Source organism: Monoraphidium neglectum (assembly GCF_000611645.1).
Source record: "Monoraphidium neglectum strain SAG 48.87 unplaced genomic scaffold scaffold00388, whole genome shotgun sequence".
In the NCBI taxonomy this organism is placed as follows: Eukaryota; Viridiplantae; Chlorophyta; class Chlorophyceae; order Sphaeropleales; family Selenastraceae; genus Monoraphidium; species Monoraphidium neglectum.
The window spans coordinates 1-22,354 of NW_014013240.1; the positions used below are offsets into that span (position 1 = coordinate 1).

Consider the following 22,354-nt stretch of genomic DNA (forward strand, 5'->3'; position numbering starts at 1 on the left):
TAGCCGTGGCGGCGGAACCAGTTCCACATGTCAAAGCGCCGGTCCAGCAGCGGGCGCACGTCGGGCGCGGCCGCCAGCGTCTGCGGGCACGGTCACAGAAGGGGCGGTGAGGCAGGGATTGACCAGGAGCATGCTAGGATAAACGCGGACTGCGCTGGGCATGCAGCAGCCGACCTGCTTGTAGATTACAAGTGCTCCATGTGACGCAGCGCACCCAACACAAGGCCGGTCTTGAAACAGTTGACAGACCCCAGGCTGCCACACGCCGTCCCGTGCCTCTGCCCCCTGCCCGCCCGCCCGTCGCGGCCCGCGACGCACCTGCAGCAGTGGCAGCACCGCCTCCCCCAGCAGCCTGTCCTCGGGGTCCCCCCTGAAGCCCAGCACGGGCACGCCGTTGCTCGGCTGATGCAGGAACGCGAGCGGCGTGTCGTCCACCAGCACCGTGCGCGACAGCGCGCGGCCGACGCGGCGCATGTCCTTGACGCACTGGTAGTGGTCGGTGCGGGTGGTGCCCTCGCGGTAGACGCGGGCGGCGACGTACTTGCTGCCGGGGTCGATCGCGTCGATGATGGGCGCAGCATACTCCTGGAGGCCTGCGGGGTTGAGGGTTTGGTTTCGTTGGGGTGCGGTTTGTGGGGGGTGTTGGGATGGTCGAGAGCCTGCTTTGTGCAGGCTGTGCGGGTTGGACTTTATCAGGTGTGCGACCGCAGTGCTGCTATGCAAGGGCAAGGCCAGAGGGTCGGCTGGCGGCCATGCTGAGAGCGGGAGAGGTGCGGCCGCCGCCACCAGGGCAGGGCGCCGCGCCTGCCGTCCCCGTCAACATCAGCACTGAGTGCAGAGCACACCCACACCCACACACGCGCGTGCACTTCCCGGGCCGCACCTGCCGTGAACACCACGACCTCCGCAAACGCCGCCAGCTCGGCGAGGAAGTCCGTCAGCCCCGGCCGCTCCACCACAAACACGCCTGCCGGGTTGAGGCCCGACCCCTGGCCGACGAGGTGCGTCCTCATGGTGGGCGGCAGCCGGGGGGCGCGCTTGGGGGTGAAGCTGCTGATGAGGGTGCCGTCCAGGTCCAGCAGCACGGTCAGGCGGCCCTGGGGACGACGTTGACGAAGGAAGGAGGAGGGGAAGGTCAAGCGATGAGGATGTGGTGAGAGGGTAGGAAGAGGAGCGCACCTGTTATGGAAGGTCAGGCTGGAGGCGCGAACAGACCAGCTCCTTCAGGGCAGAGCAGCGGGTTCAGGAGGAAGTGTGGGTGCGCAGGCCCGCGTGCGGACCAGCCCAGCCGCCTCACCGCGTGCTCGGGCGCCTGGGGGGGCAGCAGCCAGCCGTCCGCCGGCTCCTCCAGGTCCTCGTCGCTCTCCAGCCCCACCCACATGTCCGCCTCGCTCGACGCCGCCTCGCTCGCCGCGGCCGCCGCCTCCGTTGCCGCCGCCTCGGCCGCCTCGGAGTCCACCTCGGCCTCGATCTCGTCGGGCTCGACCTCGGAGTCGTCGACGTCGGCCATCGACACGGTCGAGGCGGTGGACGCGTTGGAGGGGGCGAGCTGGACGCGCAGGTCATCAATGAAGCGGGTGAGGTGGGGGTCGACCTGCAGGCTCTCAATGTTGAGGACCTGCGGGCGCGAGCGAGGGTGGGGGTTGAACCGGGAGGGGTGAGGACGTTGGGGTTGATAGTGGCACTCACGGCGGAGTCTTCAAGGGCACGGCTGCGGGCAGGGACGCGGCAATGAGCGACGGCACTGGGGAGCACAGCAAGCGTGGCCCCTGCCGGAAAAAATGCACTGGCCCGCACCTGGGGCTGCCTGCAGACGGGGCAGGCGTAGTAGGTCGAATCCTCGCAGTCCTGCGCCTCCACAATCTTCTCAAGCACCACCAGCGCCTCGTGCTGCTCGCCCGCGCCAGGAGCTGCGTCACCGCCCCACTGCTGCTGCTGCTGCTGGTCGTGGTGGTGGTTGTGGCCGCCACAAGCGCTGCCGCCGCAGCCCGAGCCCGAGTGGCCGTGCTGCGGCTGGTGGCCGTGGCCTGGCTGCTGCTGCGGTGGCAGCGGCTGCGGCGCCGGCGGCGCGCCGGCGCTGCGGGGGCCGCGGATCGCGGCATAGTGGGCGACCAGGCAGCCCCAGCAGAAGCGGTGCGCGCACGTCAGCACGACGGGGTTGCGCAGCACCTCCAGGCAGACGGGACACTGGTAGTCCTGCAGCAGCGCCTCGCGCGCCGCCGCGCGCTGCTCCGCGCTCGCGCCCGCGCCCGCGGCGCCGCCGGTGCCCGCCGCCGCGCCGGCCGGCGGCAGCAGCGCGCCGTCGGGGCCCTCGCGGCTGAGGACCTCGGCGCGCGTGGCCAGGCCGGCCAGGCGGTTGCTGGTGAAGAAGACCTCCTGAGACAGCAGGTCCAGGGGGTGCAGCGGGTCAAAGCCGGCCGGCTCCTGCTGCTGCTGCCCGCCCGCGCCCTGCTGCAGCCGCTGCCACTGCAGCTGCTGGCTGGCCTCCCCAAAGTGCGACTTGAAGTGCCTGTTGCGCTTCTTGATGGCCTTCACAACTGCCAGGTAGTTCAGTGCGACAAACTTGATGAGCGCAGATATGTCGGACCGGACCTGGGGGGTGCGGGTGCAGAGCCGCGGCGAGCGGAGTGAGGGGTGGGGGATGAGAGGCGTAGGCGTATGCACACGCAACAAAATGTTCGATTGTGATGGTTGGCTGCACGGGGCCGATCGCCACAACAACTGCACGCGAGTGCGCGCACGCACATAGCCACTGCTCTGGCTCCACAACACAGCCCATGCACAGCCAAGGCTGCCGCGGGTGCGCCCGCTGCGCTGCACTGCACTGCGCTGCCGCGCTGCACGGCTGCGCACCCCACCTGCGCGAGGGCCCGCGCGTCGCGCGTAGCGGCGCCTGCAGCCGCAAGCTCCTCCAGGCGCGCCTCCAGCTCGTCCGCCTTTTCAAGATAGAAGTTGCTGACCTTCCGCAGCTCCAGAAGCAGCACGCGCAGCGCGCCGGCGCCGCCGGCATCTGCGGGGGCAGAGGGTGACCCACGCGGGGCGGGCGCGGCGGCGTCGGCCGGCGGGTCAGATAGGACGCTGATAATTGATGATGAGAGTGCAAGAAAGGCGCCGCGCGGCGGTGTGGTGGCGCCAGGGGTGCGGGCCGGAGGGTCAATGTCTGGTCTGGGCGGCGGCGGCATATGCTGTTGGCATATGCTGCAGCCTCCGCTGCGCCGGCCAGCCGCCCCCCTCGCGCCCGCCGCGGCGCGCCCCGGCGCTGCGCTGCGCTGGCTTTTGGGCTTGGCGGATGCGCGCAGGGCGCACCCGACTGGCGGATGTCATCCTTAATCGCCTTCTTGATGGCTTTGTAATCAAGGTAATGCGCCGTCCACCTGCGCGCCGCCTCAGCGGCGAGCCGCTTCCCAAACTTCATCGCTGCGCCCCAGCGGCCGAAGCCGCGGCTGCCTCAACGGGACCCCTCGATGAAGGGGCCGCAAAGGCGACCGGGCTCGGCGCGTCCAAGGACCGCTCCCGCCTGCTTCCTGCTCCTGCCCGGCGCGCGCGCTGCGGAAGGGGCGCCGCTCTGCTGGCACAAAAGGGGGGCCTGCGAGCGCAGCAGCGCGCAGATGGTGATATTCCCTCCTTTTCGGTCGCGTCGCGTGGGCGTAAGCAAGCCGCCGAGCTGCGACGAACACACATTCACTTGAGAAGGCATCTTTCTCGTTCGAGACCCCCTGCTCACCGGAAGCAAGGTTCAGGCAATCAAAAGTCTTGATTTTCCTCCCTAGACTCTCCAGGTGCGTCCGGAGCCTATCTGTTGGTCGAGGGCTTGATGAAGCCCGTTCGTAAGGTGCTTGCGTGCTGATTGCATCGTTTGTTGTTACGGAGGCGGTGTACAACAGAATGAATGAGAGCTGTCGTGGCCTCTTGACGAGTAGACTCTGCTGTTGGGTTCGCACGCTGGGTGGGTGGATGCCGTGGCATCCAGCAGCGGAAACGTGGGACTCTGTGTCTCTCACAAGAAGCTGATGTATGACCACCAAATGCGTAGTTTACATTACAAGCCGCCAGATCGGCGGCGTGGTCCACGTGTTCAGGGTGATGACTACCAAGTGGGTTCCGAGGCCTTAACAATCCCATAATGAGCTCTTTTCACGTGTGCGCATGCCTCACTCGGATAAGGATCAAGGCAAAGGTAGCGCACGCCGCCGCCGCCGCGCCCGCCTCTCGTCATCGCCCCTGTTGCTCTGCACCCCTTGCCGCTTGCCCCCGAGCCGACCATACACCGTGGAGTGCACTCCCCCTCCCAAAGGAGTGAGACTCAAGACGTCGACTTTGCAAGCAAGTCGTCCCATGTTTGCCACAACAGCTTGTCCGTGGGTTTAGACTGGGGTTGAACAAATACGCGACAAGGAGGAGGATTACCCGTACAGTACTGTGGATTTGCAACAGTTGCAGGCTTGACACAACGCATAGAGCTGCCATGTGCATGCTGCTGAAGCGAGCGTCGCACAGGAGCACAGCGGGCAAACTGACTGGGGCCGGCGCGCCAAGTGCAAGGGCCAGCAGCCTGGCGAGGGGCGTTCATTCAGAGGGAACCAAAAAGCTTTGAGCCGTGGTTTATGCTTCATGAATGTCATGAAATGTCATGGGATCCATGTGTGTCATGGAAGCTGTACAAACCGACTGCTTTTTGACAAACCCAACGTTCCCGCACACTGCAGGGAACATCCAACAAGAAGGAATTTTTACTTGCAGCACCCCCTGCTGACCTGCCACGCGTCGAGTCAGCCCCGCAGCTGCTGAGCTGAGACCGTCAAGTGCAGCTGGCACAGCAATCAAAGGGGTTTGCTGGAGAAACCGCGGCAAACTCCAGCGCTAAATGCGCCCAGAAGGTGCGGAAGCTGCTGCCTCGGGTTGCCTGCAGGCCCATCTGTGGCAAGGCATTGGGTGGGCCAGTACCATGGTCCGCGCTGGTCAAAGTGGCAATTGGCATGATGATGCCCATGCCATTCAGCACCTGCCTGCCTCAGGTAATCGAATTGGCACCGAAATACAGTTTCAGCCCTCGTTGCACAAACAGGGGTGCACCTTCATAGGTGAGGTCCGTCGGCTTGCGTGGCGGATGAACTTGCGCCTGGAGATCCCCGCGCCCGCTGTGGTCCGCGTCGCGTGAGTGCGGTCACGCTGATGTGCCACGCGTGCATGACTGAATGAGCACTGCATGACAGCGAGCGACACCCGGCCGAGGTGTCCCGGATTGTCGTCAGCTGATCAATGCCATGCAGGCAGCGCTGCCTGATTTAAATCAAAGCACCGTATTACATTGTGAGTTAGCAATTCAAAGAGATCACTCCGCAACCATTGCCTGATCTGCACCCAGCCTCCGTGGATCGACCGTTCCTCGCGATCAGAAAGGCTGATTGCTGGCGTTGGGCAGCCTGATTGCTGCACACTCACGCTAGCCCAGCATGCGGGATGCAGTGCAGACAACAGCACCACCACGGCGAGTGGCGCGCTCTGCGCAGCACACTCGTCCCCCGCTCTTGGCGCTCATTGCCGCACTGCTGCTGCTCGCCGCCGGCGCGGACGCCGTCAAGCTCAAGTTCATCCACGAGGAGTGCCTGTCCTACACGTTCAACCAGTACGAGTACTTTTACGGGTCCTTCGTAGCGCTGCCAGATCAGTTTGGGACGCCCGCAAAGTACGACCTCGTGGTCACCGCGCCCAGCGGCCAGAAGCTGTACGAGGTCAGCGGCGAGTCCGAGGCTACCTTCCACCTCGTCCCCGTCGAGGCCGGCGGCCACAGCTTCTGCCTGCGCTTCAACGCCGACAAGAGCCCGTCGCGCGCCGCCGTGACGCGCGACGTGCTGTGGAACATCAACATAGGGTATAGCGAGGGCCATGATAAAGTGGAGGAGACAGACACGCAGTATCTGTGGCACCACGTCTACCAGATCGACAGCCAGATCCAGGAGCTCAAATCGACCCTCCACTACCTCTACTGGCGGGAGCGGCGGCACCGCCAGACGGTGGAGAGCACGCACCGGCGGACGCTGTTCTATGCGGCCCTGCGCTGCTCCGTCATCGTGGCGGCGTCAGTAGGGCAGGTGAGGGGACGGGGCGCACGCTGGCGCGGCTGACAGCGGCCACAGTGGCGCTATGCAAGTGCTTGCTTGTCAGGGGCACTGCACAGAGCGTTCTGCGCCCTGGGCGGCAGGTGGCCAGGCAACTGCAATTGAATGAAGCCGGCGCGCTGCCGAGCCATCTCGGCAGCTTACTGCACATCAGCTGTGTGCTCAGAGGGGTATCAATTGCAAGGAAGTCATGGCACAGAAAGCAGGTGGGGGCTGGTGCTGATTCCACAGAAGCCGCAGAGTAACCAGCCCGCCTACTGGTTACTCTGCACACGGCAGCGCCAACACGTCTCACTCTCCAACCCTGCTCGACCCTGCCTCGCACGCATCCCCCACCTCATCCCACGCCCCGGCGCGCAGGTGATGTTTATCAGACGCATGTTTATGAAGTCTCCCATGAGCAGGGTCTAAGTCGTCTAGCCGCAGCTGATGTATGTGTTGCCGTGGCTGTGCCCTTCACTGCCTGGCAAGACCAGTGGACGCGCTTTTTACACCCGTGGTTTTTTTAGGTGCTGTAGCAGTGCTGTAGCAAGTGTGATAGTAATATGAATGGCATGCAGTATTGGGGATCAATGGTGATGGGTGACTCTTGTGACAGTGACTACGTGTATGTGCCCTGAAAATGTGCCCTGCAAAGGCGCGTCATGCACGGTACAATGAGTGAGCACAAATAAATGATGGGAACCGCCGCGAGGCCCGCACCTGCCCGCTCTAGAAACATCACTGCACCACATCAGGGCTTGTCACATCCGCAGAGGGGCCCCTAAATCACAGCTCGCCCCTCGCCTTTGCAGCGCCGCCGGCGTCCGCAGTCGCCGCCCCGCGCTCCACCGCGCCCTCCGCCTCATCCAGCGCCCGCACCACCGCCGTCGCGATCTCGTCCACGCGCCTGCGCTCCTGCTCCCGCTGGGCGGCGAGGAGCGCGTGCGTCGCAATGACCTCGCCCAGCGTGGCGGCGACGGTGCTGACGACGGCGACGGTCACGCCGGACGCCTCGACCGCGTGGACGACTGAATGGGCAATGGGGATGCCCACCTGCGACAAGGGGCGGGAGACAGCCGGTTGTGGAGGGGGGGGAGAGTTAGGTGGGCATGCGCCATGGCAGATTCGCGCATGTTAGGAGGCTTGACTGCGGGGAGGCTGGCTGGTAGTTGGCATAAGTGACGGCAGCGACATCGGGCCCAGCCGCGCCCAGGAGGCGCCCGCGACCCGGCAGCCGCCTCGCCTGCAGCTGCAGCCCGCACGTGCGTGCTCGCAGGCGCCGCGAACGGCCGCTGCCCGCGCACCCAGCCGGCCCGCGAGCCCCGGGCCTGGCTTGAGACTCACTTGGAAGTGGTGGTGCAGCAGGCCGACCACCACGACCGCGTGCATCACCACGTCCAGCATGTCTCCCAGGAACGCCACCAGGAACGCACGCGCCGCCCACGGCCGCCCCGCCGCGCGCTCCTCCGCCAGCCGCTGCCAGTCCTGGCGCGCGAGGTGGGCGATGAAGACGGCCCCGAGCGCGGGCAGCGCGACGACCGCGCCGCGGCCGACGCGGGCGAGGACCTGGGGCCGGCGGCAGCGTGGCCGGATTGGGAGGGCGGGGTGAGTCAGAGGTCAGGTGGGCCCGAGGGACGCCGAGCGAGGGGCTCCGCAGGTTGCGTGCATGGCTGCCTGATTTGGAGCTGTTGCTTGCCGGCCCGATGAGCCCGCAAGGAGCCTCGCAAGGAGGCAAACAGGCGCGTCGCCAGCAGCGTCCCAGCCGGCGCGCGGAGATCAGGTCATCCCCGAACAGTCCCGGCCCCTGCGCACCGCGGGCGACGCGACGCGCTGCAGAGCGCGTGAGGACAGCGCCGCGTCGATCGCTTTGTCCAGCAGCCCCGCCGGCCGCGCCGCATGCGCGTGCGCGTGCCCCGCCGCCGCCCGCGCCGCCGCGTGCCCACCAGTCGCCGCCGCGGCGTGCTCAGCGCCACGCGCGCCGGCGGCGGCGGCTGCGTGCTCGGTGGCGCGGCCCAGCGCGCGCTCGCCGGCGCGCTCGCCCGCGCGCTCGGCCAACATCTCTCCCGCGCGCTCCGCGACGCGCTCGCCGGCGCGCTCGGCCGCCTGCTCCGCGGCGCGCTCCCCGGCCCGCTCGAGCACGCGTTCCGAGGCGCGCTCGGCGACGCGCTCGCCCGCCCGCTCTGCTGCACGCTGCGTGAGGCGCTCTCCCGCACGCTCTGCCAAGCGCTCGCCCGCTCGCTCTGCGGCGCGCTCTGCGAGGCGCTCACCAGCGCGCTCGGCAGCGCGCTCTGCCACCCGCTCCCCGGCTCGCTCTGCAGCGCGCTCCGCCAGGCGCTCGCCCGCCCGCTCTGCTGCACGCTGTGTCAGGCGCTCGCCGGCGCGCTCGGCCAGCCGCTCGCCGGCACGCTCGGCAGCGCGCTCCGCAAGTCTTTCCCCTGCCCGCTCTGCTGCTCGCTCGGCCAAGCGCTCACCGGCGCGCTCCGCGGCCCGTTCTGCCAAGCGCTCGCCTGCCCGCTCCGCGGCCCGCTCTGCCAAGCGCTCCCCTGCCCGCTCCGCCGCGCGCTCGGCCAGCCGCTCGGTCGCCCTCTCCGCAGCCCTTTCGGCCAGGCGCTCCCCCGCGCGCTCGGCGGCCCTCTCCGCCAGTCGCTCCCCGGCCCTCTCCGCGAGGCGCTCGCCGGCGCGCTCCGCAATCCTCTCCCCCGCGCGCTCGGCGAGCCGCTCGCCGACGCGCTCGGCGACGCGCTCGCCGGCACGCTCGCTCATGTGCTCCGCAAGCTGCAAGCAGAGCGAGTGGGTGGGTACGTAGTTTTCCTTTGGGGGGAGGGGCAGCCGTGAGTGCGCATGCAGTCTGACGGGTGAAGCGGCGTTGCCTGTCAGCGTAGGCTTTATGGCGGCTTGTTGTGCGTCGGCACACGTCAAGCGGGATCGAAGCTCGGCTGGTTTGACCGAACCCGTGCCAACTGCTTGGCATGTCTTGCGCCCACTGACGCACACTCATGCGGATGATGCATGCGCTGCACTTCAAAATGCATGAAGGGACATGTTGCAGTGCACATGCGGCGCACCCTGCGCGTGCAGCACGCCATACGAGTGCGCGCACGCGCTGCTGCGCGGCCATCGTGCACCCTGTCTAGTACATCGTGATTTCCCCCCCGTGCCGCACCTTTTCCAGGACTTTGAACGAGACCTTCTCCACGGCCCTGTGCTGAATCTGGTGCGCCGCGCCGCCATGGGCACCGTGGCCGTGGCCGCCGCCGTGCTCGCCGCCGTGGCCGTCGCCGTGCGCGCCGCTGCCAAACTCGCCGCCACCGTCCTCCAGGATCAGCTCTCCCGCCCTTGGCGCCTCCTCGGCCGCCGTCGGCGGCGCGCCTGCGGCCTTGCCCTCGCCGGCGGCTGCGTCGCTGCTGCTTCTGAGGGCACTGCCCTCGCCCCGGTGGCCGTGGCGGCGGCGGATAAAGTAGCCGCGTGGCGGCTGCAACGCCCACGGCGTGTCCGGGCGGGGCGGGAACGGTGGACGGATCGCTCTCAGCAAAGCGGCCGCCGGCGACAGCGCATGGGCGCCGGCCGCAGGCGACGTGATGTTGCTGTACTGCCTGGCACCACAGAGGACGTGCGTGCGGGTGTGCGCTGCTGCTGGGGTCGACCGCATGTCGCGCCGCTGCGGCCACGCCAGCGATGGCGCGCCAAGCGCCGGTGCTGTCGCAGTGCGCATGGCGGGCACTCCGCCTTGTGTAAGATGCCGAATGAGTCCCAAAAGCCTGATGGTGGATGCCGCGCTGTAAAATGTGGCAACGTGGCAGATTGATGAGGGCCCGAGATGCTGCAGAACCAAGTCCATAGACGAACGACACCCCGCTGTGGGTCGTAACGAGAATTGAAGAGGATGTTTGCTGTCAGGTATCCCTTGGACCAGCTGAAGCTTGAACGAAGTGACGGCGGGAATGTCCGTGATCGAGCCTCGGCAACACTATGGGCTGCTAGAGGGTGACGGGATCACACCATAAAGTTAGCAAACCCAAGTTTCATGTATGTGCGGCTATGCAGGGTCCGCTTTATGTGATGGGCTGCATTTGAAGTCAATGAGTCAACACATGCGCTTTCATGCCTCTCAAACAATCACACTACGGTATCCTGCGGTTGCACACAGTATCCTGCAATGCAATGCAAGCGAAGACTGCTGAATTCCTGAGGTATGATGCGCATGCACAACAGCAGTGTGTGCTGCCGTCCAGCGGGGGCGGCACTTATCATCATGGAAGCCAGTGACAGATGAGATTACATGTTGGTTGAGCCAATTGCTCGTGCTTCAAGGTGGCTCCAAGAGGTGGCCGAGCCCTCCGACGGGGGGCCCAAAACCAGAGCAGGCATGACCATGCAGCGCCGGCCCGCAGCAACACAATCTCAAGGCACGGGAGGCCCGCATCAGCGGCATGGCCCGCACGCTAGCATGCCCGCCGCCACCTGCCTGCCCCAAACAGCTGCAGAAGGTGACAGCACAACGGCGGCACATCCATGTGTGCGCGCGCAGCGAAAATCGGCAAACCCACCCCCAATAACGCGGTCCAAACTACCACAGGGCCACAGGAGTACAGCAAATGTGCAGCCGCACAGGAAAGCGTTTTCAAAATCCCACCCTCCGCTCCAAAACAAAGTCCAGGGCACAACCTCCCCCTCGGCGTGCGCCTCTGCCACTGCTCCCGCAAGACCGGCATCCGCGGTGGTGCGAGGTACGACAGCGGCCCCGCCGGCCCGCCGCGGCACGCCGGGGCCCGGTGCCCCCGGCTCGAGCGCAGCGCCGGTTGCCCACCGCCTCAGGAGCTGCGTGTGAAGAGGCTTGCCACCTTATTGAAGAAGCCCTGCAGCCCGTTGACCACGAGCTCCTCCTCCTCCAGTAACTTGGCCGCCGCCTCCTTCTCGGCCTGCGGGGACGCGGCGCGCGGCGGCCAATGTGGGCGACGACGACGGGGCGCGCCGGCTACGTGCTGCGGGGAGGCTCGCGCCCGTCGCCGGCAGTGTCTACAAGCGAGAGCGGTCGCGCGCGGCTGCTGGCGCGGCCCGGCGGACCGCTGCGCAGACCCACGGTGCTCCTGCCCCATCGTAAAGGCACAGGCACAGGCCCGCGCGTGTGCGCGCAGGCGCGCGCACCTTCTCCAGCAGCTGCTCAAACTCCCGCAGGTCCTTCGCGAGCTCCTTCTCCTCCGCGAGCAGCTCTGAGGCCAGCCGGTCCTCAAACACGGTGAAGCCGCGGCCGAAGCTGCGCAGCTGCATCTCAGCTGCCGCCTCCACGCGCTCCGCCTCGGCCTCGACGGCCTGGGGGGGAAGGGGAGTGCAGGCATGTGGTTGTGCGTGAGTGCAGGACGCTGTGTTTGTGTATGTTTGTGCAAATGTGTGTGTACATGTGTATATGTGTATATACGAACATGTGTATGTATGTGTATGTGTGTGGGTGTTTGTGTGTGTGTGTTTGTGTACGTGTGTGCGTGTTTGTGTGTGTGTGTGTGTGTGTGTGTGTGGGTGTGTGTGTGTGTGTGCGCACACTCGCGTGCATGCATGCGTGTGCACGCATGTCTCTGCACATGCAAGGCCTCTTCAACACCGTTGCCAGGGAGCTCGCGCAACGACGCCCCCTGACCGCCCAAAGCCGACCTTCAGCAGCGGCTTCGGCGGCGGGTGCGGGCCGCACGTGTTGTCCGTTATGGTGAAGTCCGACCACTTGAGGTTGGCGCCCTTGGCCACCTCAGTCAGCTCCGGCACCAACTCCTGGGGCAGCTGCCGCTCCCGCGTGTACACAGTTGCGCCGCCGTACCCCTTCCACGCGTCGTTGTTGCCCCTGGGGCGCCGCGGCAGGCGGGGTGCAGGGGGCGCGGGTTGGAAGTGCCGCGCGCGGCGCGGGTCGATCCGCCGCGGCATCCGGACGCAGCAATTCACGGAAGGCGGCCCGTCGTGCGAAAGTGCGCGTTCTCGCCAACGGTCGCCTCCCGTTGGCGCGCAGGGTCGATTCCCCCGCCCGTCCCTGCCACTAGGTTTTTCGACGTTGTGCGTCACATCCCCGCGCTGATGGCAGTGATGCCATGGCATGAGTAACTTATCTATTTGTCCCTGCCCTGCTGGCTGTCTCTTGATAAAATAGTTGTCAGCCTGCCAACCTGTAATAGATGAAGATGTATTCGTCAGGCTTCGACCCCAGGATGTACCAGTCGTCCTGTGGGTAAGGGAGGGGGGCGAGTGCGGGCAGGGCGGGGCAAGGCAAAGTGAGCCAAGGTGCGTGCACCTGCGTCTGCTGCAAGAAGTGCGGATGGGCTGCCGGGTGGGAGTGCACACATGGACGCGCGCTCAAGGGGGGCGTGGATTTGGACAGGGGGGCCTGCAACGGCCCTGGCACCCCGTGGGCTGGGCCAGCACCAGCGCCTGCCCCGGCCCCGCGCTCGCAGGGCACCTCGCCGGCTGGCCCGGGACGCGCGCCCCGCAGCATCGACAGCGGCGCCGTCCAGCCCCGCCTCTCCCTTGTCCATCCCTTGGTATGTCATTCATTTAGTTCTGGCCCGTTTCGGCGGCCCGGCCGACCACACCTCGTAGTGAAGGAATTCGTTATCGTGGTTGTATAGGATGGCGGGCTGCGAGCTGTCCTGCACAAAGTCCTGGATGGTGCTGCGCTCAGAGAAGTCGCCGTTGGGCTTCTTGATGCGCCTGGCAGGTGGTTTGGAGGGTGGGGTGTAGGGAGGTGAGTGCGTGTGAAAAAAAAGAGGTGTGTGGGGCGGCTGGGGGTGCAGGATCGGCAGGTATGTTGGTAGGGGCATTCACGGGCGAGCGAACCGGCAGGGACGGCGTGCAGCGAGGGGCCGGCTGGCGGCGGCGCAGCGCAAAAGCTAGGGCACGCCAGGGCCGCGTGCACGCGGCGTGCGCCCGCGCCCGCGCACCAGTTGATCTGAGCGGAGATCTTATCCGGCTCGGGGTTCACAAAGAAGTGCTCCTGCCGGGAGAGAGCCGAAGCACACAAGCATGAAGGGTTTCAGAGTTCAGGCAGTCCATGCAGTGCACGGCCACGGTCTAGTGATGAGCACAGCAGGCCTCAAGCGGCCCAGGGCACCGCCCATGGATGCACCCTGATTGCCACTCTGGCACCAACGCCGCAGCTCGTGCGCGCTGCCACAGCCCGGGACAGGCTCCCCTCCGTGCGTGTGGTCACCCGTGCAGCGTCGCCTGGCCCGCTGCCGCGTCCGCCGCGTTGGCCACCTGCCGCGGAGGCGCGCGCCCCCCGCGCCCCACCTGGCAGTCAAACGTGTCGAACAGCGGGTTGAGGCCCGCGGTGATGTACCAGCGGCCCGTGAAGCCCGAGATATCAAAGGCCTTGTCCAGGGCCTCGACCGGCGGCACAGGGTAGAGGTCTGCGCAGGGGGGGGGGCGCGGGGAAAGGGCGGCGGCGTTTGGGGACGAAGAAAGCTGCGGCGGGCGTGCGGGCGTGTAGGTAGGTGGGCAGGGGCGCGGGGCGATCAGAGGGGGCGCTGGGTGTGCGGATTCAGGGGAGGAGCCGCGCGGGCGACGCAAGGGTGGGGCGACAGGCAAGGGCGCGTCGCTTGGGTTTGGGAACAGTTTCGCATGCGGGTGGTTTTGCAGGCAGCTGGCAGTTGTTGCACTAAGTACAGGGAGGTGCCAAGGGAGCGTTCGCCATGGGAGCGAACCAGCACAGGGCGTCAGAGCCAGGCGGCCGCAGCTATTCATCAGGAGCAAGCTCACCCTCGTCGATGCGCTTGGGCACGCACTTCTGCTCGCTCAGGGCGCACGAGTTGAAGGCATCTATGGCCTTGTCGCCATACCTGTGAGTTTCGGCGTCGGCAGCGCGGGGCGGATTGTGCCATGCTTGCGAGGCAGCAGCGGCGGCGACAGCCGCATGGGCACGAGTGCTGGAGGGGCCATCAGCGAGGCCACCGGCCAAGCGAACGACGCCGCACCGACCCGCGTCCACTCCCCCCTCCTCAAACGCATGCTGCCGCTTCAGCAGCGCATGGGGCGAAAGGGCGCGGCGGCCCTGCCGCGCGGCCGCCACCAGCCGAGCGCCAGCTGCCGCCGCAGCCAGTGCTGCGGCGGTCGAGCGCCCGGCGGCGCCCGGCACTCCCAGTAAGGCGGCCCCGCTCACTGGTCGCCACACTTGACTTGGCACCCCGCCTCGTCGGGGTTCCCGTTGCAGAGGTTGAGGCATACCAGGTTCTGGCGGGAATCAGAGGGTTGCAGGCGGCACCGCGGGCGGTGAGGATTGCAATCGTCGTCGAGGCGAAATGATGAAAAAGCAGGGCGGGACGTTGTAGTTCAAAATCAGCTGCCATTGCAGGTGCGAAAGAATCACCCTTGTGAGACCCTGCTTGGGCCGATCTGCCCACGCGGGGCTGGGCCGCAGCGTGCACCAGCAACAGCATCCGTCCGTCATACACCGCCTAGGTGTCCGCGAGGGCGGCCGCCGCGCCCGCCCTCCCCCACGCTGCAGCCGGGTGCCACAGACCGAATCGAAAGCCGCCGCCCCTCTCACCTGCAGGCAGGGGCCGTCCGCGAGGCACCGGGCCAGGGCGCCCTGGCACTTCGACAGCAGGCAGGTGCCGACCTTGCCCACATCAGCGGCGATCGCCGGGTCAAGCAGGCCGTTCGGCACGCCCGGCATCGGCGCCAGGACCATCGCGGCTGCGCACAGCGCCGCGGCGGCACGCTGCAGTAGCTTTGGGGGCGCGCCGCCGCCGCTGCCGCCCGGGTGGCCCGCGGTGTCGCTGCTCGTAGTGTCGGACGATCGGGCGGCGACGCTCACGCCGCGACGGCAGACCTGCCCGAGCCCCACTGCCGCTGGTGTCATCTTCATATGGCCTACATTGAATCCCGCAGTACTCCCTCGCAATGGGCCAGCGGAGCTGTGCGATGTGTTGAGGATCCGACAGCTCTGCATGATGTGCACTGCTGGGCCAATCTTGATTGGGATTGAACAGTGATACAAAAATAATGCTTTGTTACGGCACTTGGAGAGGGTCGTCAGGGAACCGCCTGGATTGTCACAGATCGGCACCAACTGATCAGGTCTTCCTGTCCGCACGCAACACTCACACTAGATTACGAGCTGCTTTTGATCCTCTTTGTGAATACAACCTCGCGAATGGATGATGCGCAGCATGCGCCGTACGGCGTCACAGTCAAACCCTGTTTACCTGCTGCAAGCGCACTGCCAAGTCACCGATGCAATCCCCATCATGCGACCGCCACATGAAAATTTTGCAGAGAGGACATAAGGTGAACAGTCCGTCGAAAAAGCTACGGCTGCACGGGGGGAACGGATGAGCTGTGGTTTCGCCAGGCATGTAAAGGTATAGCAGGCCCCGGGCGAATCAACGGCCGTGCCTTTTTGACCACATTGGGAGCGCTTATGCAGCGCTCAAATTCTGCTGCCAGCCCCTAAATGTAATGCCCTGAAAGCTGAGAACCAAATGTGTGCAGTCCAGTTTGCGTGGACAGTGGCGGCCCATGCAAAGGGCTGCCGCTACGACGGGCGCGTGTGCCCCAGCCACAATCCCTGCGGCATGTGGGACGCGCTCCGCCACTGTGGGTTGCGCCACGGTGCGGGGCCCCATGCAGGGCATGCCGACGCAGACACGTGACGGCGGGGGCGCGCAGCAGGCACGGCCGCGGCAAAAGCCCCATCAATCAAATCTTGAGGCTCCTGAGCATGTCATCCAGGTCGCGCTGCTGCGCCGCGGTGCGCATCGCCCTGCGGTTCGAAAGGTAGGAGCAGCATCAGGCTCGGCGCGCCGGCTCGGCCCGCGTAGACGCGCCCCGCCTGCGCCTCTCGGCTCGGCTTAGTCAGCAGGTGCCAACGAGTGGTCAAGCCCCTGGCCTGCAAGCGAACGCCCACATCATGCCACCGCGCCACGCCCCGTCCTCGCCAAACCCGGCTTCAAATGTGGTGGGCGGCCTGCCGGCGAGGGCGCGGGCTTGTGGCACCCTGGGCTGCCCCCTTATCACCTGCTGATTGCCAGCAGCTCGATGGCGCGCCCCAGCACTCGCAGCCGGTGCTGCGCGTAGCGGCTCTGCCGCGGCAACGAGAGGTACCTGAGCAGAACGTCGGCGCACCAGCAATACATGCGTCTGTTGAAATGGAAAAAAGGGGGGCCAGGCGGGAGGGCCTGCGTGGCGCGCGACCCCGCTGTCCCGATCGCAGCAGCAACAGCCATGTGCGCTGCATGCGCCCGCCGCCAAAGCGCCCGGCTCACATTGTGCGGCACGCCTCTAGACGGCCGGCGTCAAGGTCGGATGTCAAGGCATGGTCGAACGCCTGCGCGCCATCCGCTGCCGCAGCCGCTGCCAGCCCAGCGCCGCGCGTGGCGTGGGCCAACTGTCGCGCAGGGGGTGCATGGAGTGACCCCGCCTGCAGGGGCTGTTTGCGGCGGATGCTGCGTTTTTTCCGTGTCGAAGCGGGCCGCTGGCCACCCCCTTGCCGCGGCGAGCAGCGACGGCGCCTTGGTCGGGAGCGGGGGCACGCCTCAGTGTCTGAAACGTCCGCGTCTGCATCAGAGCCCGTTTCGCTGCAATCTGCATCAGCAGGGTCTTTATCTTCTGTATCCATTGCGGCTGTACACTGCTTACGATGCCGTTGGTGGCTGGAAAGGCAGCGCGCGGGCGGGTAGATCTGCGGCGTGGAGCAATGCATCAATCATTGCTGACGGCACTACAGATACAGGAACTTTTATAAAGATGTGTGAGCTGTGTACAGACCGCATTGATCAAGATCACTTCGCAACGCTGACACACTGACACACCACAGTCTGTAAGGCTTCCATTTGTGGCGCGTTGTGACAGCATAGTTGCCATGACCACGTCTACACAGGCGCACCGCTCACTGGTGCTGGCAGTGAGGCTGTGGGGCCGGCTAGGCGATGTCGCATCGCGCGCCACAGCCTGCGGCCGCTTGGCCGGCACAGCTGCAACGGGCAGCATTGCAGCAGGCAGCTGCGGCAGCGTCAGATGCGGTGCTGACGGTGGCGCCTGGCGCACATTCTCCACTGCTCTTAGATACACACACAGCTGCGCCTGGCAACGGCATGGGTCCGCGGCAATGAACGGCCGACGAGTGCACGCTGCGAAGCCGCTGTTGCCGCGGCGACCCGGCACTGCGCGCTGCTTCTCAGAAGGCGGCGCAGCCCCGCAGCAGCACGCTCCAGCCGCCGCGGCCGCGGGCGGCGGCGGCGGCGGCGACGGCAGGAAGAGCCCCATCTCGTTCAGTTCGATGCTGGTGGGCGTGGCTGCTTTCCTCGGCGTCGTCGCCTTCGCGCAGCACACGGCAAAGGAGCGCGTGGACGACATGATGAAGCGCAGCCAGAAGGTGGTCGGCAAGGCGGCGGTGGGGGGCCCCTTCGCACTCACGGACCAGGTGCGGACCGCAACGCGACGAGGGGAGTCTCCACGGGCACAAGGGCGAGCACAGGGGCTGTTGCCCCTCGGGCCGGGGGTGTGACGGTCAGCGGGGCTTGAATTTTTGTGCAGCAATGGAGGTATAATCGACAGCTGAAATCCCGCCGACTCAGAACCGCCAGCAGCGCGTTGAGGATGGCAGGTCAACCATGTCTGTTGACCGGGAGCGGCACGCCCGCACCCGTGACGGATTTTGCCATCTCCAGCGCTGCCCAACGGCCGCCCTCCTATTCTTGCCACCACCCACTAACCCAGCGTCTGGCGCACTCCCGTCGCGTAGTCGCCGAAATCTCCCTTAGAAGCAACACACACACACACACACACACACACACACACACACACACACACACACACACACAGGATGGCCAGCCATTCACGCACCTCAACCTGCTCGGCCACTGGAACGTCCTCTACTTCGGGTTCACCTTCTGCCCCGACATCTGCCCTGACGAGCTGGAGAAGCTAGCGGAAGCTATCGACATCGTGGAGCGCGACGCCGGCGAGAAGCTGCAGCCGGTGTTCATCACGATCGACCCGGAGCGGGACAGCCCGCAGAAGGTGCGCATGGCGAGACGCACGGGCGCACGGGCGCCCGCCTCGGGGCCGGCAGGCGCCGCGTCCAGCGAGGGGAGGGCAGCGGCCGTCCCTGGTGTCACCGAAAAAAAATTCAGGCTCTGGCAGCCGTGGCCCCTGCCCACCTGAATCAGCTGCTGCGCCTGCGCCTGCCTCGTGCACAGGGACCAGCCGGCCCGCCCCCCCACCGCACCGACCCCGCGGCTGGCCCCACATCTCGCTCGACTGAACAGGTCAAGGCGTACGTGCGCGAGTTCCACCCGCGCCTGATCGGCCTCACAGGCACCCCAGAGGCCATCAAGGCAGTCAGCAAGGCCTACAGGGTGCGCCGCGGGGCCCCAGCGACGACCGCAAGGCGTTGAACGGCTGGCTGCAAGGGGCCTCGTCGCCGGTCCTGGCGGCGGGCGGCTCACGCTGGCACGTGCTTGCCGGCATTTGCCGCACTTGCTGTCATGCCTGTCTGCTTCGTCCTGTGCGGCAGCACCCTGGTATGTACAGGCCAGCGTTTCTTGCCATGCACCGCCCCCCTTGCGCAGCCCAAGCCACCCTATGAGGCACCACCCCCCTGATGATGCACACCGCGCCTGCACTCACCCCGCATCCCCACAACGACAATTCCATGGCACTAAAAACCGGCCCCTAAAACCACAGGTGTACTTCCACAAGACCACGGATGACCCAGACGACTACCTCGTAGATCACTCAATAATCACCTACCTTATAGACCCCAACGGCGACTTTGTCACGTTTTACGGAAAGAACTTTGACGCCCCCGGCTTGGCGGCGAGCATAGGGCAGCACATACGCGAGTTTGCAGCCGAAGAGGCGGGGACGGGTGGCAACGGGGCGGGCAAGGGGGAGGCGGGCAGCCAGGAGGGGCGGGCTCAGCGCTGAGGCGGCAGTGTGTTGGCCCGGCATAAATATACATCAGCATTACTTTTTTTGGCTGGTGGTTTGATTGAGTTGTGACTGCACAGTTGCGTCTTCTGCCTGACCTCTTCTTCCCCAATCTTTTTTTGAAGTTGGTGCATCAACCCGGCCGGGAGGCCGGGGACAGTCGAAGCGAGGCAGCCGCAAGGCAACCGGCATTCATGTGCTTGCCTGTTGATGCAGTTTGTGGCCCTTATCTGTCACGAGGTGCAGACAAGGTCCTGCTGTAAACCACCCTTTTGGTGCAGCAGCTGCGGCTTGCGCACATCCTGACGCCCTTCGGCTGCTTCATAACATGGGAACCGTGATAGCAAGGGCACACAGCTGGGCCAGCGGGCTTTATGCTGACTTGAGACGTTGACGGTTGTCGCCATACCTGTACACCTTCTTACTGCTGCAGACATGCATATGGACACTCAGGATGATCAATTCCCACACCAGACATTGTATAGGGTACCATCAATAATGCTAGTTGGTGGTCGACTTGGTGGCGTCACCAGCGCTGGGCGAAGTGAGTGGCGTGCGAAAGCCTCGCTCTAGCGTTTGCCAATAGCAGGCCTGGCTCTCAAGCCGTGACAGTGTACGATAAACAAGTGGCAACGCAGGTACAAGCTTGAATGAGAGCTGGGTCCCACAGATCTGAGCCCCCGACGCAAGGAGCTCTGTCCTGCAGAGCTATAGCAACCAAAAGTCCCAAAGATTGAAGATTTAAGGCATTGCAGGGCGTTTGAACGCTTGCGATCTCGGGCGGCGAAGCAGCAAAATGCGACGCGCTCTAATGCACCCAGTTGTCTCTTGGGTAGACGCTGCATGGAGCAGCGCGCGTGTCGTGGGCGGTTCTAGTGCGCTAACCAGCAGTGCAGCAAATGACCACGGTTGCAGCACAAGTGGGCGCGTGCGACCACACCAGCAGCAGCAGCAGCAGCAGCAGCAGCAGCCTCTGGGATGTACCAGCTTGAATCCCATGTCGTGGGCGCAGCTTGAGGTACAGCATTGGCTTCCCCCCACCATCAGCAGCAACGGCCAGGCGCCATGGCCTCCGCGCAGCCCATGGTGGGCGGCGGGGGGTGCTTGGCCCAGCAGCCACCCCTCGCAGCGTCGGGGGCAGCACCAGCAACAGCAGCAGCGCGGATATGGCACCCGGCGGCCACACAGTCTGTCGCAGCGCAAGGAAAACAACACGGCGAGCCGGCTGGCGGTCGCAGAGGTGCTTGGGGACGAGTGGCGCAGCCGCACCCCTGACGGCCGGCCGCGCGCGGGCGCTGCGCCCGGGGAGCAGCAGCAGCAGCAGCGGCGTCCGCCAACCGTGGTCGACTCCGCCATCCCGGCGATCCCTGAGGTGGATGAGCCCGATCACTGGCGGGCGGTCGGGCGTGTAGAGGCGGCGTTTACGGTCCCGCTGCAGCCGGCGTTCGCCGTGGTGCAGCTGGGGCCGTTTCAGTACAAGGTGACGGCTGATGACGTCATCCTGCACCCGAAGCTGGTGGGGGCGGAGGTCAACGACGTGATTGCGCTGGAGAAGGTGCTGCTGCTGGGCACGCCGCAGGTGAGAAATTGATGCGTGACAGGCGGGAGCGTCGCGACAGGGATTTTCAGTGGGGGGTTTGTGATTCAGCCGTATGTCGGCACAAGGGGCGGCGCCGCGATCAGCGTAGCTTTCGCTGCACAGCAGCTTGCGAGGCAAAGATGCCCGTGTGCGGTGGCCGGTGTCTCTCGCAGCAGGGGCGGGCCCCACGCCCGGCGAATCAGGCCAGCCCCAGCGCAAAGGTCGCTCTCAACCTGCTGCCCGACCACTGCACCGTCCCGCCACCCCAGGACACGACCATCGGGCGCCCCTACGTCCCTGGCGCCTGCGTGGTCGCGGCGGTGGAGTCTCACTTCCGCGAAACCAAGGTGCACGTGTTCAAGAAGAAGGTGCGCAAGCGCTACTCCAAGCTGCAGGGCCACAGGAGCCAGATGACCGCCCTCAGAATACTGCAGGTGCGCAGCGGCGACGGCAAGCGGGGCCGTGGCTGGTGTGGGCGCTGGCCCGGACAGGCGGGCGCTCGTATCTGGGGCGGCTGGGCCTGGCGCTGGGCTGCGGAGCTGCGTGGTGCGGCCCAGCCGCCCAGGGCGCGTCCCGTGCAAATGGTGCGCAGGCGTACATTCACCGCTGCCCCCCCTGCTGCCGCACACAGGTGATGCCTGAGGGCCTGCCGGCTGACTGGCGGCAGGGGGCGGCGCCATAGATGGCTGCCCAGCACCTGCCCACCGGCAACGCTGTTGGCATGTGGGCTCGATTGCCTTGTTGGCTGTCACCTCCATACATGTTGCTGCGGATGTAACCATGCTGCAGTGCACCCATCTGCACACCAGTGGCTGCGCAAACCCGCAGGCAGTTGCACAGCGAGAGGACGGTGGGGGTTGGCGGGATCCTGAATTCACAAGTTGCGGGAGGGTGCAGTCCACCCTCATCAAGCAAGTAGTTTGCTGCTTGCCGGCACACCAAGTACAACCGTCTGCCCATGGGCGTGGTCCTAGCTTGTCTTGCCCAGCTATGCCGAGGAAGGTAGCAGTTGATTCACAGGACAGCCTGCTCGGCTTTTGTCGCAGCTTTGAGGTTTGGGATGGCCAGGGCTATGGCCTCGGCCAGGCCAGGGTTGCCACAGGGAGGCCCGCGCGGCGGCCCACTCGACGCGGACTGTCGTGTCCTTGAACCAAGGAGTGCTCTGACAAGGCCAGGCTGGGCCCTGCGGGATGTGTCCATCGCCTCTGCCTCGACCACCTTGGTACCTTAAAATCACTGCCCTCGGCTATCACTCAGCAATGGAGGCGCTTGCCGAGCTGCAGGGCTGGCTAGGGCGTTGATGTTTCAAAGGCGCCCAACGGCGCCGCCAAGCGCGGACGACGCATGCCAGGACGGTGCCACTCTGCTTGGCAGGCGCTGCTTTTCCAATGTTGTGTTTTTTGCAACTCCATCTTGTAACGGCACCATCCACGTACAAGTACCGGTATCAAAAACGACCCCCGCAACTGCTCTCGGCAGCTGTCGAGCCTGCCCCGATCAGTTCCAAGCGTTGCTGTCTGGTACGTCAACACTTGATGTCAGCCATACACTTTCACAAAACCTTCCTGTCTGCACAACAGCGAGAGCCACTCCGAGTCATGAACAAGGGGTTTGAAGACAGGCGTCGGGCCCTAGAAAACGAGTACTTCCGAAGGGTGAGAGGCTATAGTGCACACGACAACCGTGGCAACCAGGGGCGACACGCTGTGTAGCGACTCCCCAGATTGTCAGAGCGACCGCGCCAGGCGTTCATGTCATGCGGGCG

At 65.7% G+C, this 22,354-nt stretch overlaps 6 protein-coding genes across 6 annotated transcripts; 3 read left to right on the forward strand and 3 right to left on the reverse strand.

Annotated features, from left to right (window-relative positions):
* Nucleotides 1-30: 30 nt before the first annotated feature.
* Nucleotides 31-3,415, reverse strand: MNEG_3173 (hypothetical protein; the record flags this gene model as incomplete). The annotated part of the gene is made up of 7 exons (XM_014048344.1): nucleotides 31-174; nucleotides 319-593; nucleotides 884-1,097; nucleotides 1,298-1,618; nucleotides 1,798-2,592; nucleotides 2,859-3,010; nucleotides 3,307-3,415. The coding sequence occupies 7 exons, from the start codon at nucleotides 3,413-3,415 to the stop codon at nucleotides 31-33; spliced, it is 2,010 nt and encodes a 669-aa protein (XP_013903798.1).
* Nucleotides 3,416-5,453: 2,038 nt separating this feature from the next.
* MNEG_3174 (hypothetical protein) lies at nucleotides 5,454-6,125 on the forward strand (the record flags this gene model as incomplete). The annotated part of the gene is made up of 1 exon (XM_014048345.1): nucleotides 5,454-6,125. One exon carries the CDS (start codon nucleotides 5,454-5,456, stop codon nucleotides 6,123-6,125), a length of 672 nt encoding a protein of 223 aa, XP_013903799.1.
* Nucleotides 6,126-6,887: 762 nt separating this feature from the next.
* Nucleotides 6,888-9,813, reverse strand: MNEG_3175 (hypothetical protein; the record flags this gene model as incomplete). The annotated part of the gene is made up of 4 exons (XM_014048346.1): nucleotides 6,888-7,154; nucleotides 7,446-7,667; nucleotides 7,914-8,876; nucleotides 9,265-9,813. 4 exons carry the CDS (start codon nucleotides 9,811-9,813, stop codon nucleotides 6,888-6,890), a joined length of 2,001 nt encoding a protein of 666 aa, XP_013903800.1.
* A 1,099-nt stretch (nucleotides 9,814-10,912) lies between these two features.
* On the reverse strand, nucleotides 10,913-14,937 carry MNEG_3176 (hypothetical protein; the record flags this gene model as incomplete). The annotated part of the gene is made up of 10 exons (XM_014048347.1): nucleotides 10,913-11,020; nucleotides 11,247-11,411; nucleotides 11,748-11,931; nucleotides 12,248-12,303; nucleotides 12,671-12,788; nucleotides 13,019-13,071; nucleotides 13,368-13,486; nucleotides 13,836-13,915; nucleotides 14,236-14,306; nucleotides 14,623-14,937. 10 exons carry the CDS (start codon nucleotides 14,935-14,937, stop codon nucleotides 10,913-10,915), a joined length of 1,269 nt encoding a protein of 422 aa, XP_013903801.1.
* A 2,418-nt stretch (nucleotides 14,938-17,355) lies between these two features.
* Nucleotides 17,356-19,007, forward strand: MNEG_3177 (Synthesis of cytochrome c oxidase; the record flags this gene model as incomplete). The annotated part of the gene is made up of 4 exons (XM_014048348.1): nucleotides 17,356-17,499; nucleotides 17,901-18,098; nucleotides 18,347-18,436; nucleotides 18,765-19,007. 4 exons carry the CDS (start codon nucleotides 17,356-17,358, stop codon nucleotides 19,005-19,007), a joined length of 675 nt encoding a protein of 224 aa, XP_013903802.1.
* Nucleotides 19,008-20,075: 1,068 nt separating this feature from the next.
* MNEG_3178 (50S ribosomal protein L21) lies at nucleotides 20,076-21,271 on the forward strand (the record flags this gene model as incomplete). Its single annotated transcript, XM_014048349.1, has 4 exons — nucleotides 20,076-20,110; nucleotides 20,199-20,589; nucleotides 20,859-21,023; nucleotides 21,221-21,271. 4 exons carry the CDS (start codon nucleotides 20,076-20,078, stop codon nucleotides 21,269-21,271), a joined length of 642 nt encoding a protein of 213 aa, XP_013903803.1.
* Between the last annotated feature and the right edge of the window lie 1,083 nt (nucleotides 21,272-22,354).